We start from the raw sequence: 16,021 nt of genomic DNA, 5'->3' as shown, positions 1-16,021 counted from the left end.
CTGAGCCAGCCCAGACCATCAGATTAATATGACACAATGGCACGTGCTTTGGGGGTACAAGAATCCAATGGAAATTATACAATTATCCAGATGCAGAGAAAATTTCTTCTTACTCACAGTTAGCAAGGAAAATATATCTGAGGTATAAAATCTAACACTATGATGTCTCAGAGCAACTGCTCTGTCACGACTTCCTTCTCTCAATTTCATTATACTCATTCACTTGACCCATCTTGCTTTAGTCTGTAGGTGACACGAATCAGGTTGCTCTTCTTTGGGCAAAGCACTTAAACCATTGTAGCACATCCTTAGAAATGACATTAAAATAGTAAATGTCCATTTTTTCAGAAGGACTACAGCTTTTGGTTTCAATGAGGCAGAAATGTATTATTTTCTTATTATGATATCAAAAAAGTCTCTGCTCAACTTTAAGCTTCATTCCCTTTTAACCTCATTGGGCTGCTGACAGCACACGTGTTGCAGTAGTTAGCAGAAAGTAAGTTTGATTTACACTGCTGTATCTCAAGATCTTATATTCTCCTAATAAAAGGAGTGTGAATGGTGCAAAAGCCTCCCTGACTGCTTCTGTTGGGATTGTACTGACCATTTCTGCAAAACACCAGCATTGCCAAAGCAAGTCCCAGAGAGGAGACCGGACTGAAGGAGCAGCTGGAACAGAAGGTCTGGTCAATAAGCGTGTGTTCACAAAGGGATGTGGCAGTTTATGTGCTTTTTCTGACTCAGGAACTCCTCTCCAGCGGTGTAAGTCCCTGACCTAGAATACTGATTTGAAGAAAGCAGATATACCAGGTAAAAAAAAATCATAATGATACTGCCTGCAATTAAAAATGCTTTATCTCAGCTCGTATGGATTCCTAAAACATTTTTCTCCCCAAAAAACAAGGCTTACTACATGACACAAGGCATGCAAGTGGGTAGGTTACCTAAGAAAACAAGGAATACAGAAAGACAAATCCACAAGAATCCACAGGCTTCATTATTCTGCTGCACACTGTACAGTTTGCTCACTCTTGATCTTAAGACATTTAGATTAGTATTTAGAGTAAGTGGATCAATTAAGCAATTTCACATGACAGAGCCTCTCTCTGGGTGTGCTTCCCTTTGCAGGAACCATACCACACAGCCTGGGACTGATGTCAAAAGTGACACAGAATTGAAGCAGGGCTTGAAGACACTTTGTATCCTGTCTCTGAAGGCATTCCAAAAATAATGAGAAGAGGTCAACTAGGAGGATGTTTCAGAGACGGTATTAAAAATTAATAGAGATCTTTGTCTTTCAAGGTTTTATCATCTCTTGGACAATAAAGAGTAGGAGGATAAAGCTCCTACTCATACATTCTGCCATGGCAAAAGAGTGCCAGATGATCAGCTGATACCAATTATAAATTATTGGTCAAGATTAAAGAAGGAAATGAAATATGGGGGCAGACTGATCTGATTTCTAGAAGCACTGAACTGGAGCAGATGTCAGCATCAAGTCCTGCATCTCTTCTTTCCTCCCACATGTCTTTTCCTCCTCTGAATGGTAGCCCATGAAGGGAAATCTTGGCTTCTCAGTAAGTTCACATAATTCTTCCACATTTCACAATAACAGTATATATTCCTTTGCATTCTGACAGTGTGCAGAGGCCACACAAGTCCCCAGTGAACCGGGGGTGTTAACCTCCGCTCCATTTTTCTCATGTGCATATGGAAAGGAATATTTACTGGCTGCTTGGAAGAGTCAGCACAGAACATTTACTCATGTCAGAAAAATGGGAAAAACCCTACACTATAAAGCTCTCTTCCGGGGTTAGATTAATTTTTCAACACAAATGTTATTTTCTGAAAAAGAAACCTCATTTATTGCCTCTATTTTTTCTGATTAATTATTCACCAAATTACACTACTCTTTCACACTATGTCACTATTTTCCCAGTACTAATTTTTCTGCTCACTCAGATACTTTCTTCTTTGCATGTCTTTATTTTATTTCTCTTGGTTTTCCAGTCATTCTCAGTAGTATTTCCAGAGCTGTCAAGAAAGAGACAACACTTCAAATATGTTTTACGATTTGAACACAATGAGGCTGAATATATCATGATGAACATGCTTCAAGTAAACAGCTAATCAGTATTTTACTTACATGTTATTAGCTGGAAGATAATTACTACACAAATATGAAAGAATCCTATTGTAGAATTCACAAATGTATTCTTTCACATTTGAATTATGTAAGGCTTCGGTTTTGTATCACTGTATGACTCCTTATCCTTAGTTTTTGCATCCAGGTGCTCTATTCTCTTTAATGATGAGTTTTCAATTTAAAAGTGACAGCTCATTCAACTGTTAATTCACAACTGCATCTGCTATAGCAATGAATCTTTCAGTTGTGTGATCACTTGCTAATGTCAACACATAGCAGGAGGATGTAGTCTGATGGCAAACTCACATATGTTTAAGCTACATGAAGACAGCAATTAAATAGAATGTAATCAAAGTATTACCAACCAGGGGAGGTTGGATATTATGAAGAATTTCTTTACTGAAAGGGTTGTTAGGCATTGGAATGGGCTGCCCAGGGAAGTGGTTGAGTCACCTTCCCTGGAGGTCTTTAAAAGACGTTTAGATGTAGAGCTTAGTGATATGGTTTAGTGGAGGACTTGTTAGCGTTAGGTCAGAGGTTGGACTCAGTGATCTTGGAGGTCTCTTCCAACCTAGATGATTTTGTGATTCTATAGGATGCTAGACAATATAATGTACGGAAACATATGTGTCTTTGGTATCTTCCTCCGAGTTTATTTAGTACCGGATACCTCTTTACTGGCAGGAAAATAAAAGCATTTTAGAAAATAATTTTTAAAAATCACATTTTTCAAACAGAGTTCTAAAGAAGTGGCTAGGTTTCCAGAAATTATACATATTGACAGTCTGTCTGGAAATTGAAATTTTCATTGGGATCAGAATTATAGATTTACAATGCCATGCTAGAAAACTCAGTACTTCCCATTCCAAAACTGATTTCTCTATGTCTGCTCTTAATTTAACAAAAAGAGTGTAATTAGAGATAGTCCTAAGGTGCAAAATTTGAATTTCTGTTTTGATCCAAATTGCTCTAGTAACCTACTTTTAAGACTGGAAGCACGGGGTAAGCCATTGACTCCTATGTTTTCATGGGCTATTAAATTATTCCATTTCCCAAAAGATATCCATGAAGCTGATGCTTGGGAAAGTAACTTTATAAAAGTATTTGGCTTGGATTCTAAATATACCTTTGCTCTAGAGTTAGAGAAATACTATGATATATGTAAGCTACCTTCACCCATGCTGATAAATAAATTCACTGCAGGTTTGTTTGAAGGGTTTCTCGAAGTGGCATTATTTCAAAGTTTACTTTTTCCTAGAGAACAAAAAACCAAACAGGTAGGAAAACTACAAATTGAAGGTCAGCTCCCAAGGGTGTGGTTTGAAAAAAGGTAACTATAAAGTTTCTATGATGCTTAACTACAGCACAGCTCAAGAGAAGAAGTTTTACAAGGATTTCTCCCCAGTAGGATTTCCTATTTAAATTTTTTATGCAAGCATGATAGTAGGAACAATAAACATAGTAAAACCGTTATTAGGAACAAGCATATCACGAAGCATAAGACTAGGCAAAGACTATGTTCAGCAAAAGTGCATCTTTTTTTGTCAAGAAAAAGAACTAGGAAAGTGATTAGTGGATTTTTGGCTTCTGAAATATTGCAGTAGAAATGTGTTTGAATAACATTTCCATTTAGCACATTACAAGAAGAAGAGTTGATTCAGCTAAGTTCCCAGCACTTTCAACAAAGATTACAGATAAAATGTTCAAGAGTCACAAGGATTCTTGAGTTACAAACTCAATTCCCGGAGTGACTCAAGCACTTGAAAGATATTATGTTGATGCCTTTAAATAGTTCAGAATGTTGAATTGTTTGATTTCTAATGTTCCCAGACTCCAAGAACACCCCCTTCATTTATTTTTATTTTTTTTATTTTTTATTTGTACATGAAGTCAGCTTGTCACAACCCTACTTATTTGTCAAATTCAGCAAATTGAAATATAACTAGGATCACACAGTCCTGATATCTTTGCAAATCTCTGTAAAACAGAGTTTCTAGTGTGGAAGGAGGATCACTAGCAAAAATATACTGGTAGTCCTCTATTACACCTGGAGATACATTTAAGTATTTGATCTATCAGGGCTGACTATGGAAAATTAATCAAGAGATAGGATAGATAGGCAGACAGAGAGACAAATGAAAAGGCCTGACTATCACAAAGCATCTTGTAATTAACACTGAGGTGCTTCTCATCTACACATGGTTGAATTTGAGATTTATCATCACATAACTAAGAGATTGTTGGTGTACAAGGGATCATTTGTGTGCAAGAGATCAGTCTCCAGGATGCTTGCATACCAGATTTTTGGTAGGTGGACAGGAGGCTGGTGAGGAAGCAAAATTCATGCTTCCTGTAAGTGCCTTCTTGACTCTTAGCATATACATGCAGAAGATTAGAATACAGTGGTCACACAACTGTGCTCTGTTTGTGTAGCAAAAACCACGATTTTCCACTGAACTACCTGGTATGATGTCCACCTTGGATTTTTAATCTCTATATTCACACTAAATTGGAGCATATAAAATTCTCTAAATTCTAGAAAGTCTACAAGACACCCCAAAATTTAATTAATTTATTTATGTTGCTAACAATTAGTTTACGCCCTGGATTCTTCATGTTTACTGTTGTGAGATATATCACTGAAGTCTACAGAACTGCTTATACAATTAAGAACTGTGTGTTCAGACACCTAGAGAGTTCACACTGCTACTTTCAATACTGTTTAGAGAGAAGGTGTGAAAGTAGCTGCAATCAGTGCAGAGGAAATACCTTCTTCACATAATATGGTGATGTACTCTAGAGAATAGTCATGATTACTATAATTATTTTAGGTAGAGATTGTTTATGTTACCATTAAGATAATTGCTTAAACAGAAAAATGGGGAATTAAGAACTAGAAAATCTCTTAAAACTGCTCAAAACAAATCAAGTTAATTTTAGTGAATGTTTACATCGTTCATCTAAATATATAGTTTTACTATTTATTTATTTATTTTTTTTTTTAAATAAGGACAGCCTTGAGAAAAGCCAGTAAGTAAAAACGTAATTCGTAGTCTAAGTGTTCTAGGCATATGGACATTATCTCCAGAAAACGTTCTGCAAAAGAAGTCTCACTTGGTGAAACTCTTTTTACCACCTGACTGGTGTGCAGCACAAATACATCAACAGCATTATCTTAAAAATACCATGTGACACGACTGTTAAAAAGAAATGTGTTCCTTTTGCAGAAGGTAGGATAGTACATTGCAAAAAATTATGCAAATGACATCTGTCAAAAGTCAGACTACATTTAAAAGTTAGCTAGATTTTAATAAGTACATTGAAAAGTTTTAAAAGTTTAAGAAAGGAAATAACAGAATATAATCCATATCTTGTAATAAACAGAAGATTCATCACCTTCTAAGACGGTGTCTCAAAATTATTTCTGTGACACATGAGGCATTTACCCCTGGATAAAAGGGTAATCTCACTTGACACAGAAAGTGTTACTGCTAACAAGTACTATACTAGTTCATAACACTGCCAGGCTTTATGGATATGGCTCAGGGTTTGAGTTAGAAGCAGAAATTCCTCACAGATCACAGCTATTAAGGCACACTGACAAGGAAAAGGTAAATGGGATAACAGTCCAAGAAGGGGGACTTACTCACTTTGACCTCGTTTCACGTTTCACTGCATGGGCGGGGGCATGTCTGGAGGGTGTCTTGAAATTATTTCCTTCTCAGTGACACACAAAAAAATAGGCTACTTTACACTCTACAACAACATGTTAAATACAAGGTATTGAAGGTATTGTTTGTTAGCAGGCAATCAGAAAAATCTTTATTCACAGTAATTTGTGTGAATATAATGGACAACATAGCAGCTTACAGCAATATTTGAATAGAAGTGGATATTGCAACGAAATCCATGAAGTTAAAGTCATTTAAAACTAAATTTGATCTGTTTCTATTTCAGTATGTAATACTGACCAAAATATTTTAGCTTACACAGTATTACATATATATATATATATGTAAACACAACCATTTGTTCATAACTTTTTAAACAATAGGTTTGTTCTTTGAAAATATAATGCAATTTTTATTCTGGCTTTCTGTGTAATCCGGACTTTTCTTTCAAAGTCTCACTTTTCATCAGAGCAGCAAAGAAAACTCAATTTAGGATAGAAACTTAGGCATGCAGTACATATCAGATTAAACTGAAAACACATTTCTTCCCCATTTCCCACACTATAAACAACATGAATGCTTCAACACACACATGCACAAATTCCACAGTCGCCACCACAAAATAACAAAATAAGGGAAGGAAAGCAACCTCAGTTTCCCTGTCTTCTCATTGCTCAGGACCATGTGCTGCACTTTGCATTGACATGAGTGTGTGTACATGGGAAGCCAACCTCACCTGCTGGCCATTGCTCCTTCGAGGAAGGGAAGCACTGTAGTTTGAAGCCCTTCTGATGTGCTTCTCTACCCTCATATCCCTAACTATCAATTAAATAACAGGCAGAGAGTATAATGACTAAAAATTGAGATATCATCTGGAAGAGTATAATTCTGCTACAAGCAATAAACAGTAACCAGAATGAGATATTACCCTTTTGTTCATAGTCTCTAAAGGGAAGTCAGGGAATTGGTGTCATCTACTCTGCTCTGTATGCCACATTTGCCTACAATATTATTCAAAGAACTTACATTACAGTAATCACAGAACAAATCCACATTAACTATGAGATATGCTGAGGAAGGCTATAAACTAACCCTTGTCATATGTAAGGCCTAAGCAGGCAGAGCCATACAAGGTGTAAACAAAACAGCAAATCTAATTTCTCAGATATGACATAAGTAAAGGAAGGTACACCTTCAAAGAGAAGAAACGTTTTCCAAGCTATTCCAATGATTACTAGCGCAACAACACATCATCAGTAGGGTAAAACTAACCTACTAAAACTAACCTAAGCACTGAGAGTGTCACACCAGGGTGAAATGCAACCAGCCACTGCTCCCCTGCTTCTGAGCACTATGCTAGGGCTCATTGAGTCCAGGCTCCGTGGATGCAGAGTATATCTACCTGCCTGGGAAACCTTGAGGAGAATAAAGTGGGGTCACCTGCGAGGCCTAGCCTGTCAGCACTTGACCTGAGGAGCTCAGGGAACCCTGATAAAGTCAGGGAGTACCTGGATACTTAAGCACTTGCTTAGCTTCTTTGTGGGATGGGAGACCACAACAGTTGCACAGGCTGCTAGAGGTTTGTTTTGTTTTGTTTTGTTTGTTTGTTTATTTTTCAAAAAGTGGGAAAGGTGTCTAGTAGGGTTTTCCCCAAGTCCTTCCAATTGTACCACTGCACCCATTTCTCCCTGTCTTCCCAAATTCAAATTACGCAACGTCTGCCAAACACGGTGACCATCCAGACTGCACTGTTTCTTTTAAAATAACCTCTGCAGGATCAAACCCTGCCGTCTCTCACAGCCCCTGGCCAAGGCAACACTCCCAAAATGATGTCAATGGGAGCTTTGTCCAAGAAAGGGCTGTAGGATTCAGATATATGTGAAGAAAGTTCGCGAAATTATGGAGCAAGCTATCAGGATAAGACTATATTTCAAACATATATTTATTCTTTTTACTAAATCACTGGAGAGTGTGGGGAGAGGTGGGGGATGCCACTATAGAAAACCATATGGTGTTTGGATTTCCAAGCCAGAATTGTGCATAATAAATATTTATAGAATCCAGTGGTATTCTCTTATTTCTGTTTATTCTTTACATGTCACCCAGAGAAACTCTGGCCAAGCACCAATCAAATATCACAACAATTTACAAGCAACCCAAGGATGGGGGAAAGAGGAAAAACAAATCACCAGTAGGCTCATAATTAGCAACCTAGACCTGGAAGGAGGTGCTTGAGAAGTGTCTCTGATGTGTCTGGATTCCAGCGCTCACCACACATCATGAGTGGTTTAGGAAATTGAGTTCTCAGTCTCTGCAAGGGGTAGGGAAGATATACACAATGTTTTTGGCTAGACCGAGCAGGGGCATATGTGGAGCAGCTGCAAAAGCAGACATCCGTCTACATTCAGAGACCTACGTAGGAACAAAAAAGCATCTCTTGGCGATGACAGCTAGCTCGCTCCTGGCTTCTGCTGGGAATGTTCTGTCTCCTTACCTGTGGCATGTGGAACTGTTGTGTTTATTTTGCTTCAGGGAAAAGTGATGCAGGTTGTCCTTCTTATCGCTTTGTGACTGAAGAATAACTGAAGGAGTTATTGAAATACACAGAAGATCTGCAATAAATAGCAATAGGAGCCAATCTATCCAGGGACTAGCCATGACATAGGGATGGATTCACTTCTGCTGTCTTTCCTTGACAGTCTTATTCCCTTCCCTGCTCCTACCTCCTTACCTTTTCTTTTTCTTGAGGTGATAGCTACCAGTCCCAACCTAACATTTTCTTCTTCAGAAATAGTAGGATTTAAAAAGAAAAAAAAAAAAAAAAAAAAAAAAAAAAAGAAGAAGAAGAAGAAGAAGAAGAAGCACACAAGTCAATACACAGACAGGAGCAGCTTTCAGTGCCGATCGCATTCAGCATCCCTTTAGCCAGAATCAGAAAAGCTATGTGTTGCATTTTCTAAATAAATATTGCTTCTGTACAAATGCTGCAGTCATGTCACATAAAAATTATGGAGAGCCAGAGTCAACTTCTGAATATCTAAGCATGTAATTTCAAATTAACAAGAAATTGTTGCATACCATCAAAATAACAATTGATTAAGGATCACTTTGAAGCAATCAGCCAAACAAATGTTATGCATTCAGTATAGAACACTTGTTTTTTAATACAGATAATTAGATTTTACTAAAAAATGACTGTTCAAATGTTCTTTTCTCTGTGTCATTGAAATAGCTATTTATTATGAGAAACATACTTATCAAATATTGCCAAGTGTAATAACCACACGTTATTCTTCAAATCCATATTTTTTTTCAGTTTGTATTTACTTAACATATAATAACAGTTACTAAACCATTCTTAATTTTGTTTTGTGGAACCTTAATGTAAAGCATTATACAGGAGAGAGACACCACAGGGACAAATGTGAAAAGAGAATGGATGCACTGTTAGCAGGTGAGTAGTCCATAGTTACATTAGAAATTACAACTCAGAGAATAGTAATAAGAGGAAGAATGGAAGTATAGAAAACCTGCAGGACAATGAGTTTTAAGAAGTTTGTTTAAAGTTTTAAAATGATTAGGTCATTTCTAGTTCAATAAATACATTATAAAATAAGACATTTCTGTAATCACTACTGAATCTACGTGACAAGGCTGTAAGCTCCATGATCTGGTAGCTCAAATTAAAGAAATTTAGATTAAAAAAAAGACGTTCTTTCCCTTTTAATTTTCTGCAGTGCAGAAGTGGCAGTTTCCTCAAACATAGCTGTCGCTCTTTCCAGCCTCCATGCTTTGAGTCTCACCACAGCCATAAGATGAGATGACACTATGGGCTGAGTTACAGCAGAAGGCTAGCTCAATGACTGACCTGATACTTTCTGCTTTGGAATTTTAACAGGCTTTGTGCATTCAGTTCTCTTATTTTCATTGCCAGAGTACCCAGGAAACAAGCACAGTGACTGTTAATTGTTCATAACTAACCACTAGTTAGTCATATTTGAATGAGCCATTTTCACTGGGTCCAACCTAGGCTGAAAAAAAAACAGCTTTAAGCCACTGAGATGAACAATGATTTCTGAAAAACGTTTTTAGTCATATATAGAGCAAAGTAGAGCAGAGCTTTCCACAGTTCATTTTCATGAATATTTGGGTGTCATCTAAACATGCACCAATGATGAACAGTGGCTAAAAAAAAAAAAAAAAAAAAAAAACACAAAAAAAACACAACACATCCTAATTATCCATAAATCTACTTGCTTTGGTTCTTCAGTATTCAAGCAAGCTTGAAGGCACAGTGTAAGATGACAGTTTGTATGATGTGCAGATGTTACACATACTCAACATTTTAAAGCATGTTTGTTGTAGGACAGCATAACACAGCATAACATTTTTAGTAACTCTCCAAATTTCTTCAAAAATTTCTGTAGAAATTGCAGTAGGAACTGCAGTCAAGATTGTATTGGACAAAGGTGATGGCTACTATACTTTGCTACAATCAGCTTATTTGTAATTTCTCAAAAAACAATCAATAGCAATCATTTAAATCTATCAAACCCAGATACACTCCATGTAATTGCAAAGCTCTTAACTCTAGTCATTTCCTGGACATAAAGCTACTTTACTCAAGCTCCAGCATTTTTAATTTCTCTAGCACTGAAAAGCAGCATGCTCAGCTCACAAGTAATGCTTACATAAAAGCCTATCCATCAGATCTCTTGGTATCTCTGTGCTGTTCAGGATATGAAGACAACAGAAATGTAAACACTATACTATTGCAGAATAAACATCATGTAACCACAAAGCAGTGATGACATAACCTTTATATTATCTAGGCTGAATTTTCCACAACGTAGAATGGGTCTCCACATCTCTTTCTGCCCCTCAATCCACTCTAAAATAGCTTGTTTAGAAGAACATTTTGTACGAATTTTTCAGTTTTTAAGCAAAGACATATTCCTCTTTAGGACATCACTTTCAATGGCTTTCCTTTTGTGTATCTTGCTTCCTCCTGGCTTAAGAATATCCTTGCTCAAACAACACATTTAAATGCTGTGGACGTTTCAGAGCTGACTCAGGTGTGTCTAAGACAACAGCTTGCAGAGGATATGTTTTCAAATAGCAAAACGATGCTGCTGCTTCTTTTCTTAGTGTTGATACACAGAATATGAGAACAGGAGAATATGAGAATATGAGTACAGGATCAGACATAATAGATAGAGCCCACTTTCCGGTCTCTCTCATTGGCTATAAAGGGATGCCTACCAAGGAGAGTAAGACTAGGGAAAACATGTAACAATACATCCTCAGAAAAATCCCCAGATCTGCAGATCTGGGATTCCTACTTATGTGAATGAAAGTTAAGTGCACTGCATCCAAGTATTACATATACCAATGTGTCACACTTCATTTACTTAAGAAACCACTCCTTTAAGAAATTCTGATCTTAAGCAATCAAATACAATATACTAAGCACATGCTGCTACAAACCACTATACAGCAGACTTCGTATATATATTACTCATGGATCTGTTAGTCAACTTGCTACTGCTGATATACTCACATCACACTTGTGTCAAAAATACAATTAAGAAGATGAGTTGTTATTTAAAAACAAACAAACAAAACAAACAAAAACAAACACAAACTTTAATTGTTCCACCTCTTCAAAGAAGTTTGTTGTTGTTGTTTTCTTTTTTCTTCATCTCTGTAAAAGCTGAGATGAAAAATACTTTCTCTTCTATGATTATATCTAGCCAAGTACTTTCAAATTTTCACCACATCTTTGCTATGTGCTGCTTCAGTTAAAGTTAGTCCAGGCTGACAACCTGCCAAGGTGCAGAACTATCAGCTATTTCTTCCATTTAAACTGGAATGGAAATACTGGGATCTGCAGAGTAAACTTTTCTAAGTATTTGTCTCCTCTCAGGCAGGCTTCTCAGCCGCGCATTAAGATTTCTCTGTATTTCATGTGGTGCGTACATTGCACATGCACAGGTATTGTGAGTTCCCCTTGTTTTGAAACACGTCATAGGTTGGAAATTGCTTTCTAATAAGCCACAAATAAAACTCCTAATAAGCTCTGCTTAAATAAATTGACTATCTTTTATTGGAAGTTTCAAACTGCAGACCCAAGATATCAATTCACTCTACTATTCCTAAAAATTGCTTTCCCCCTGACCTCCCCCCCATTCTGACTGAGAAAAGCAGCTAGCAGGTGCTAATTGTTAATCTTAAAAGAATAGGGCAATGAAAGAATTGACATTTTACCATAGTATCCTTCTGAAATGTATGATATGCTGATGCTCATAAAGAAATCAAATTGAAAAAAAAGCACAACTTATTACAAAGAACCCCTCGATGATATTAAACCTTGCACATGAGAATGTGTAATGTTCATTTAAGATTCGGCTTTGCTGAGTTATTAAAAACACTCTACATCTAAAAAGACGACATCCAGTAAAGTGTCACAGTTAAGAAATTTCTGTCTGATGCTTTTTAGGGTATTGCATCACCTCAAATCATAAATGAACCACAACCCCTCCCATCATCCTGCAACAAAGTGGTATCATGGTTTTCCTTTCAATCAATTAAGACTCTGCCTTATGTTATCTATATGTGGGTTTAAAAGAAATCAGACATTAATTCTTACATTTATAGTAGTAGAGATATATTTTCTTTTGGTGATCTGATCAGTCTTAAAAGTTTTCTGACTGGTAGAAACCTGTGAAATGAAAATGCCCATGTTTCCTCAGATCATTTGTGCACAGCTACAAAATGGTAAATACTCCATAACCGTCTGGATTTTCAAGTTGTGTAAAAAACATATGGCAACAAAATGGGTAACTTTTTGGCTGTTTAAAAATGTTTGGCCAAAGTCTTTACAGGGATGACTGTACTGGTATTAAGAGATTTACAATAGAAATGAATTTGACCTCTACACATTATTTGGAGGAGGAAAAGTGCTTTTATTATTCTGTAATGTTTTAATTTTAAACTAACCAGAGCCTCTAAAGCTACAAAGCTACTCACAGTGCCAGTGAAAAGCTAAATTTCACAGAGACAGAGCTTTGTCAAATTGAAACATTATTTGCCCTCCTACATTCCCTTTGAAAAACTAAAATAATATGTACCAATGTTCGTAGTTATTTATGACTGTGAGAACAAAAAATATAACCTTTCTATGTAGTAACACGTCTACTATGTTAAAAGCAGCACTTCTTTTTTGACATATATAGTATTTCACATGGAAATCTAATAGCTGAACAAGTCAACCAGGCAGACCCTATGAATACTCATTTGGGGCCATAGCATAGATGCTTTCAAAATGGTCTTATAAAGAAAGAAAATTATAAATTATTAGGGCATTTGCATCTCTTTAGAAACTTCAAGCAGATGTACTTTCAGAGAGATGGGTGTCTCCTATGTCTCCTAAGTTTCCAAGTCACCTAAGACCTGGAAGCTATTTAAAGAGAGCCATAGTGCCAGATTTTTGGGGGGAAGATCAGAGAAAGGCAAGCATTAAATTTTATTATTATTATTATTATACAAATGATATTAGATAGAATTCTTCTACAAACAGATGATACAGAAAAAGCTTTTCATGTACTGCTGCCAAGATACAATAATCTTAATTACAAGTAGGAGCTAGCATACTTAAATGTAAGCATCAGTCTTGTTTTTAACAGAAACTTAAGTTATGTTTTATTGTAACAAAAACTTTATGCATGGTAAATTTGAGGAAAAAAAAAAAAGAAGAAAAAAGGCAGCTTGCCTTCTCTTTGTGAGAAAGTAAGCAAGAAAGTAGTTATTTTCTGTTTTATATGATTAATATGGCTATTTATTGGCTTCAGAAAGAACGTATCATCTTTAGAGTTTGCTGAGATGCCCTAGGCAGTATGCACAGTATGCACTCATGCAGCACAGAAAAGGGAAATCCCTTTTTGTCCAGTCAACAGAGATCCAAACACACTTGTGTACAGCTACAAGCTACTCTATTAAGGGAAAACAGCAAAACATTATTCAACTGTGGAACAGATCTTCTGATTACCATTTGTAGAAGAATAAATACGAGATTGAGCATTTCAACCTCAACACCAGATTACTCTTTACTGGGCTTGGCCTAGTTTAAGTTCCAAGAGAGACATATGTTTCTGGTATGATGACCTTGCGGTTAAGTTTGGCTGCAAGAAGTTCTTGCACTTGAGGAATGCTGAATTCTGAATTTTCCTCTGATGCTAAACAGCTCTCTGCCAGCTTTGGTCCTCTTTCAACTTCATTTACTTTTGTCAACTAATATGTCACAGGTTAGAAGTTTCATGGAAAAAATAATACGAGTGAGAGCAATATTTTCATTCATAAGTAAGACTTCTGCCCAAATAGCATGTCACCTTTTTTAATACTAACACACTATATAGTCGCCAGCAGAAAAATATAGTGAGCCAAGTTCATATGGTGAATAAGCTGCTTCAGATCACAGACTGGGAAAACAGAAGAGGACATAAAATGAGAAACTGAACATACATGTGCATGATACTGCATAACTTCCTCTCTAAATCTGAGGTCATAGATACATTTGATCAGCTAAAATAAATAATTCTGTAAACTTGCCCATGCACTTTTTCTTCCTTTTCTTTTTGCACTGTTAATGAAACAAATTTATGGCTTACCTTTCAAAACCAATCTGCCGTAATGTTTTCTCCCATGTTGAACCTATACAAAGAGGAGAAAAAACAAACACCCTCAGTAAAGAGCCTTTACTGTATTAACTCTCTTACTCTTCTGTTTTCCTTGTGCAGCTGGAATCTGTATAGTAAGGTGATTTTTCCACCCCAACAGAAGTACTTGTAAATAACATCTGTTTTCCCCAGAGTGAAGAAGTGTTAAGAGAGACTACCACCGGGTGACATAACTATGTGTGGGGGGGTGTCAGCCTATATAACTCCTTTACATTGCAAAGCAGCCGGCAACTGCTACAGTTCACTGCGATTCCAGGGGTGGTCTCTTCTCCTCAGAGCAGTGGGATCTGTACATGACTCCTGAAAGCGCTGAGCTGGCATCTCACATCACGCACTCTTCACATTTCAGCTTTTCATTTTACTGTAGTGTTCGCCTGATTCTTGCTGAAAGCTTTACAACTCCTTCTGAAATCCAGCCCTTTTATTTTTTTAAGCAAAAACATGAAGATGTATTTCTGCTTTATTGTTTAACTCTTCATAGACATAAAAATGGCTGCAATGGACTTGCTCACTTTGTCTATATGATTGAGGACACATCCCCACAAACTGTTCCAATGGGCAGATCTGTTATAATTTCCTTCAGTATTTCTCATACACTTAATACAACTTTTACCCAGATTTTCTCAAAAACACACAAACATCCCAACCCCAGCCACAACCATTAGCTTATCTGTTTTAAGCTCCTGCTAATATTTTGTTTATTGCCAGGGCCATTATACATAAAGGCTACAAAGTGCATAAATACCTCAAGTCATACAGGTCTGCAAGGCAAATATACAGGAGGACATGAAACTGGGTCACAGTTTTCTCACTGCCTTTTTACACTCCTGTGGGACATCTAACAGACTCTATATAATGAAAGCAACTACAGTTCGTTTTGAATGTTTCATCATACTTAAACTGAAATGAGAGAACTGACAATAATTCTTGCTGCTGATGGAGCCACCTGAAGGGGAACATAAATTAGAAGTGGGATAAAATATTATCATTCAGAAAAAAAAAAAAAAAAAAAAAAAGCAACAACAACAACAAAACTCTGTACACTGTAGATGTCTCTCTTACCATCATTACCTTCTAATTCAGTTAAAGGCATCAGCTCAGAAAACAATGACCTTCTCTTTGTAGTAGGATATTTATCTCTAATCTGCTATGTTAAATGTTTGAATAGGACCTAGTAGATACTCTCCATTTTTGAATCCAGGACACTTACTGCATATCTAGATAAGAATCTAAAGACTAAACTTTTAAGAAGTTTGGGGTTATTTGGTTTTTGGTTGCAGTGGTGTTTTTTTCTTTTCTTAATCCTATAATCGGAATTTTTTCTACTCAATTTATTAAACTTTCCAGGTTAGCCCACGAAGACTGCGATAAATCTTTAAAGTAACAATATATTTTTTCTATACAGTTTTACCTGGTATCTGTCTCAGTGGCAAATCACAAATAATGACTGAAGCAATAAACCCCAAAAG

At 36.6% G+C, this 16,021-nt stretch overlaps 1 protein-coding gene across 17 annotated transcripts in view; it reads right to left on the bottom strand.

Moving 5' to 3' along the window:
* The window catches only part of PIEZO2 (piezo type mechanosensitive ion channel component 2), a 432,356-nt gene that overhangs the window by 149,927 nt on the left and 266,408 nt on the right, over positions 1-16,021 (bottom strand). For 16 of the 17 annotated variants that reach the window (XM_084508371.1, XM_084508373.1, XM_084508372.1 and 13 more), the window contains one exon: positions 14,484-14,526. In XM_084508371.1, coding sequence (XP_084364497.1) covers positions 14,484-14,526 — 43 coding nt within the window. Of the gene's footprint in view, positions 1-14,483; positions 14,527-14,764; positions 14,971-16,021 lie in introns of all 17 variants that reach the window. The other variant, XM_084508362.1, reaches the window with a different exon arrangement.

Source organism: Aythya ferina (assembly GCF_964211825.1).
Source record: "Aythya ferina genome assembly, chromosome: 2".
Lineage (NCBI taxonomy): Eukaryota > Metazoa > Chordata > Aves > Anseriformes > Anatidae > Aythya > Aythya ferina.
This window is presented reverse-complemented; position numbering and strand designations above follow the sequence as displayed.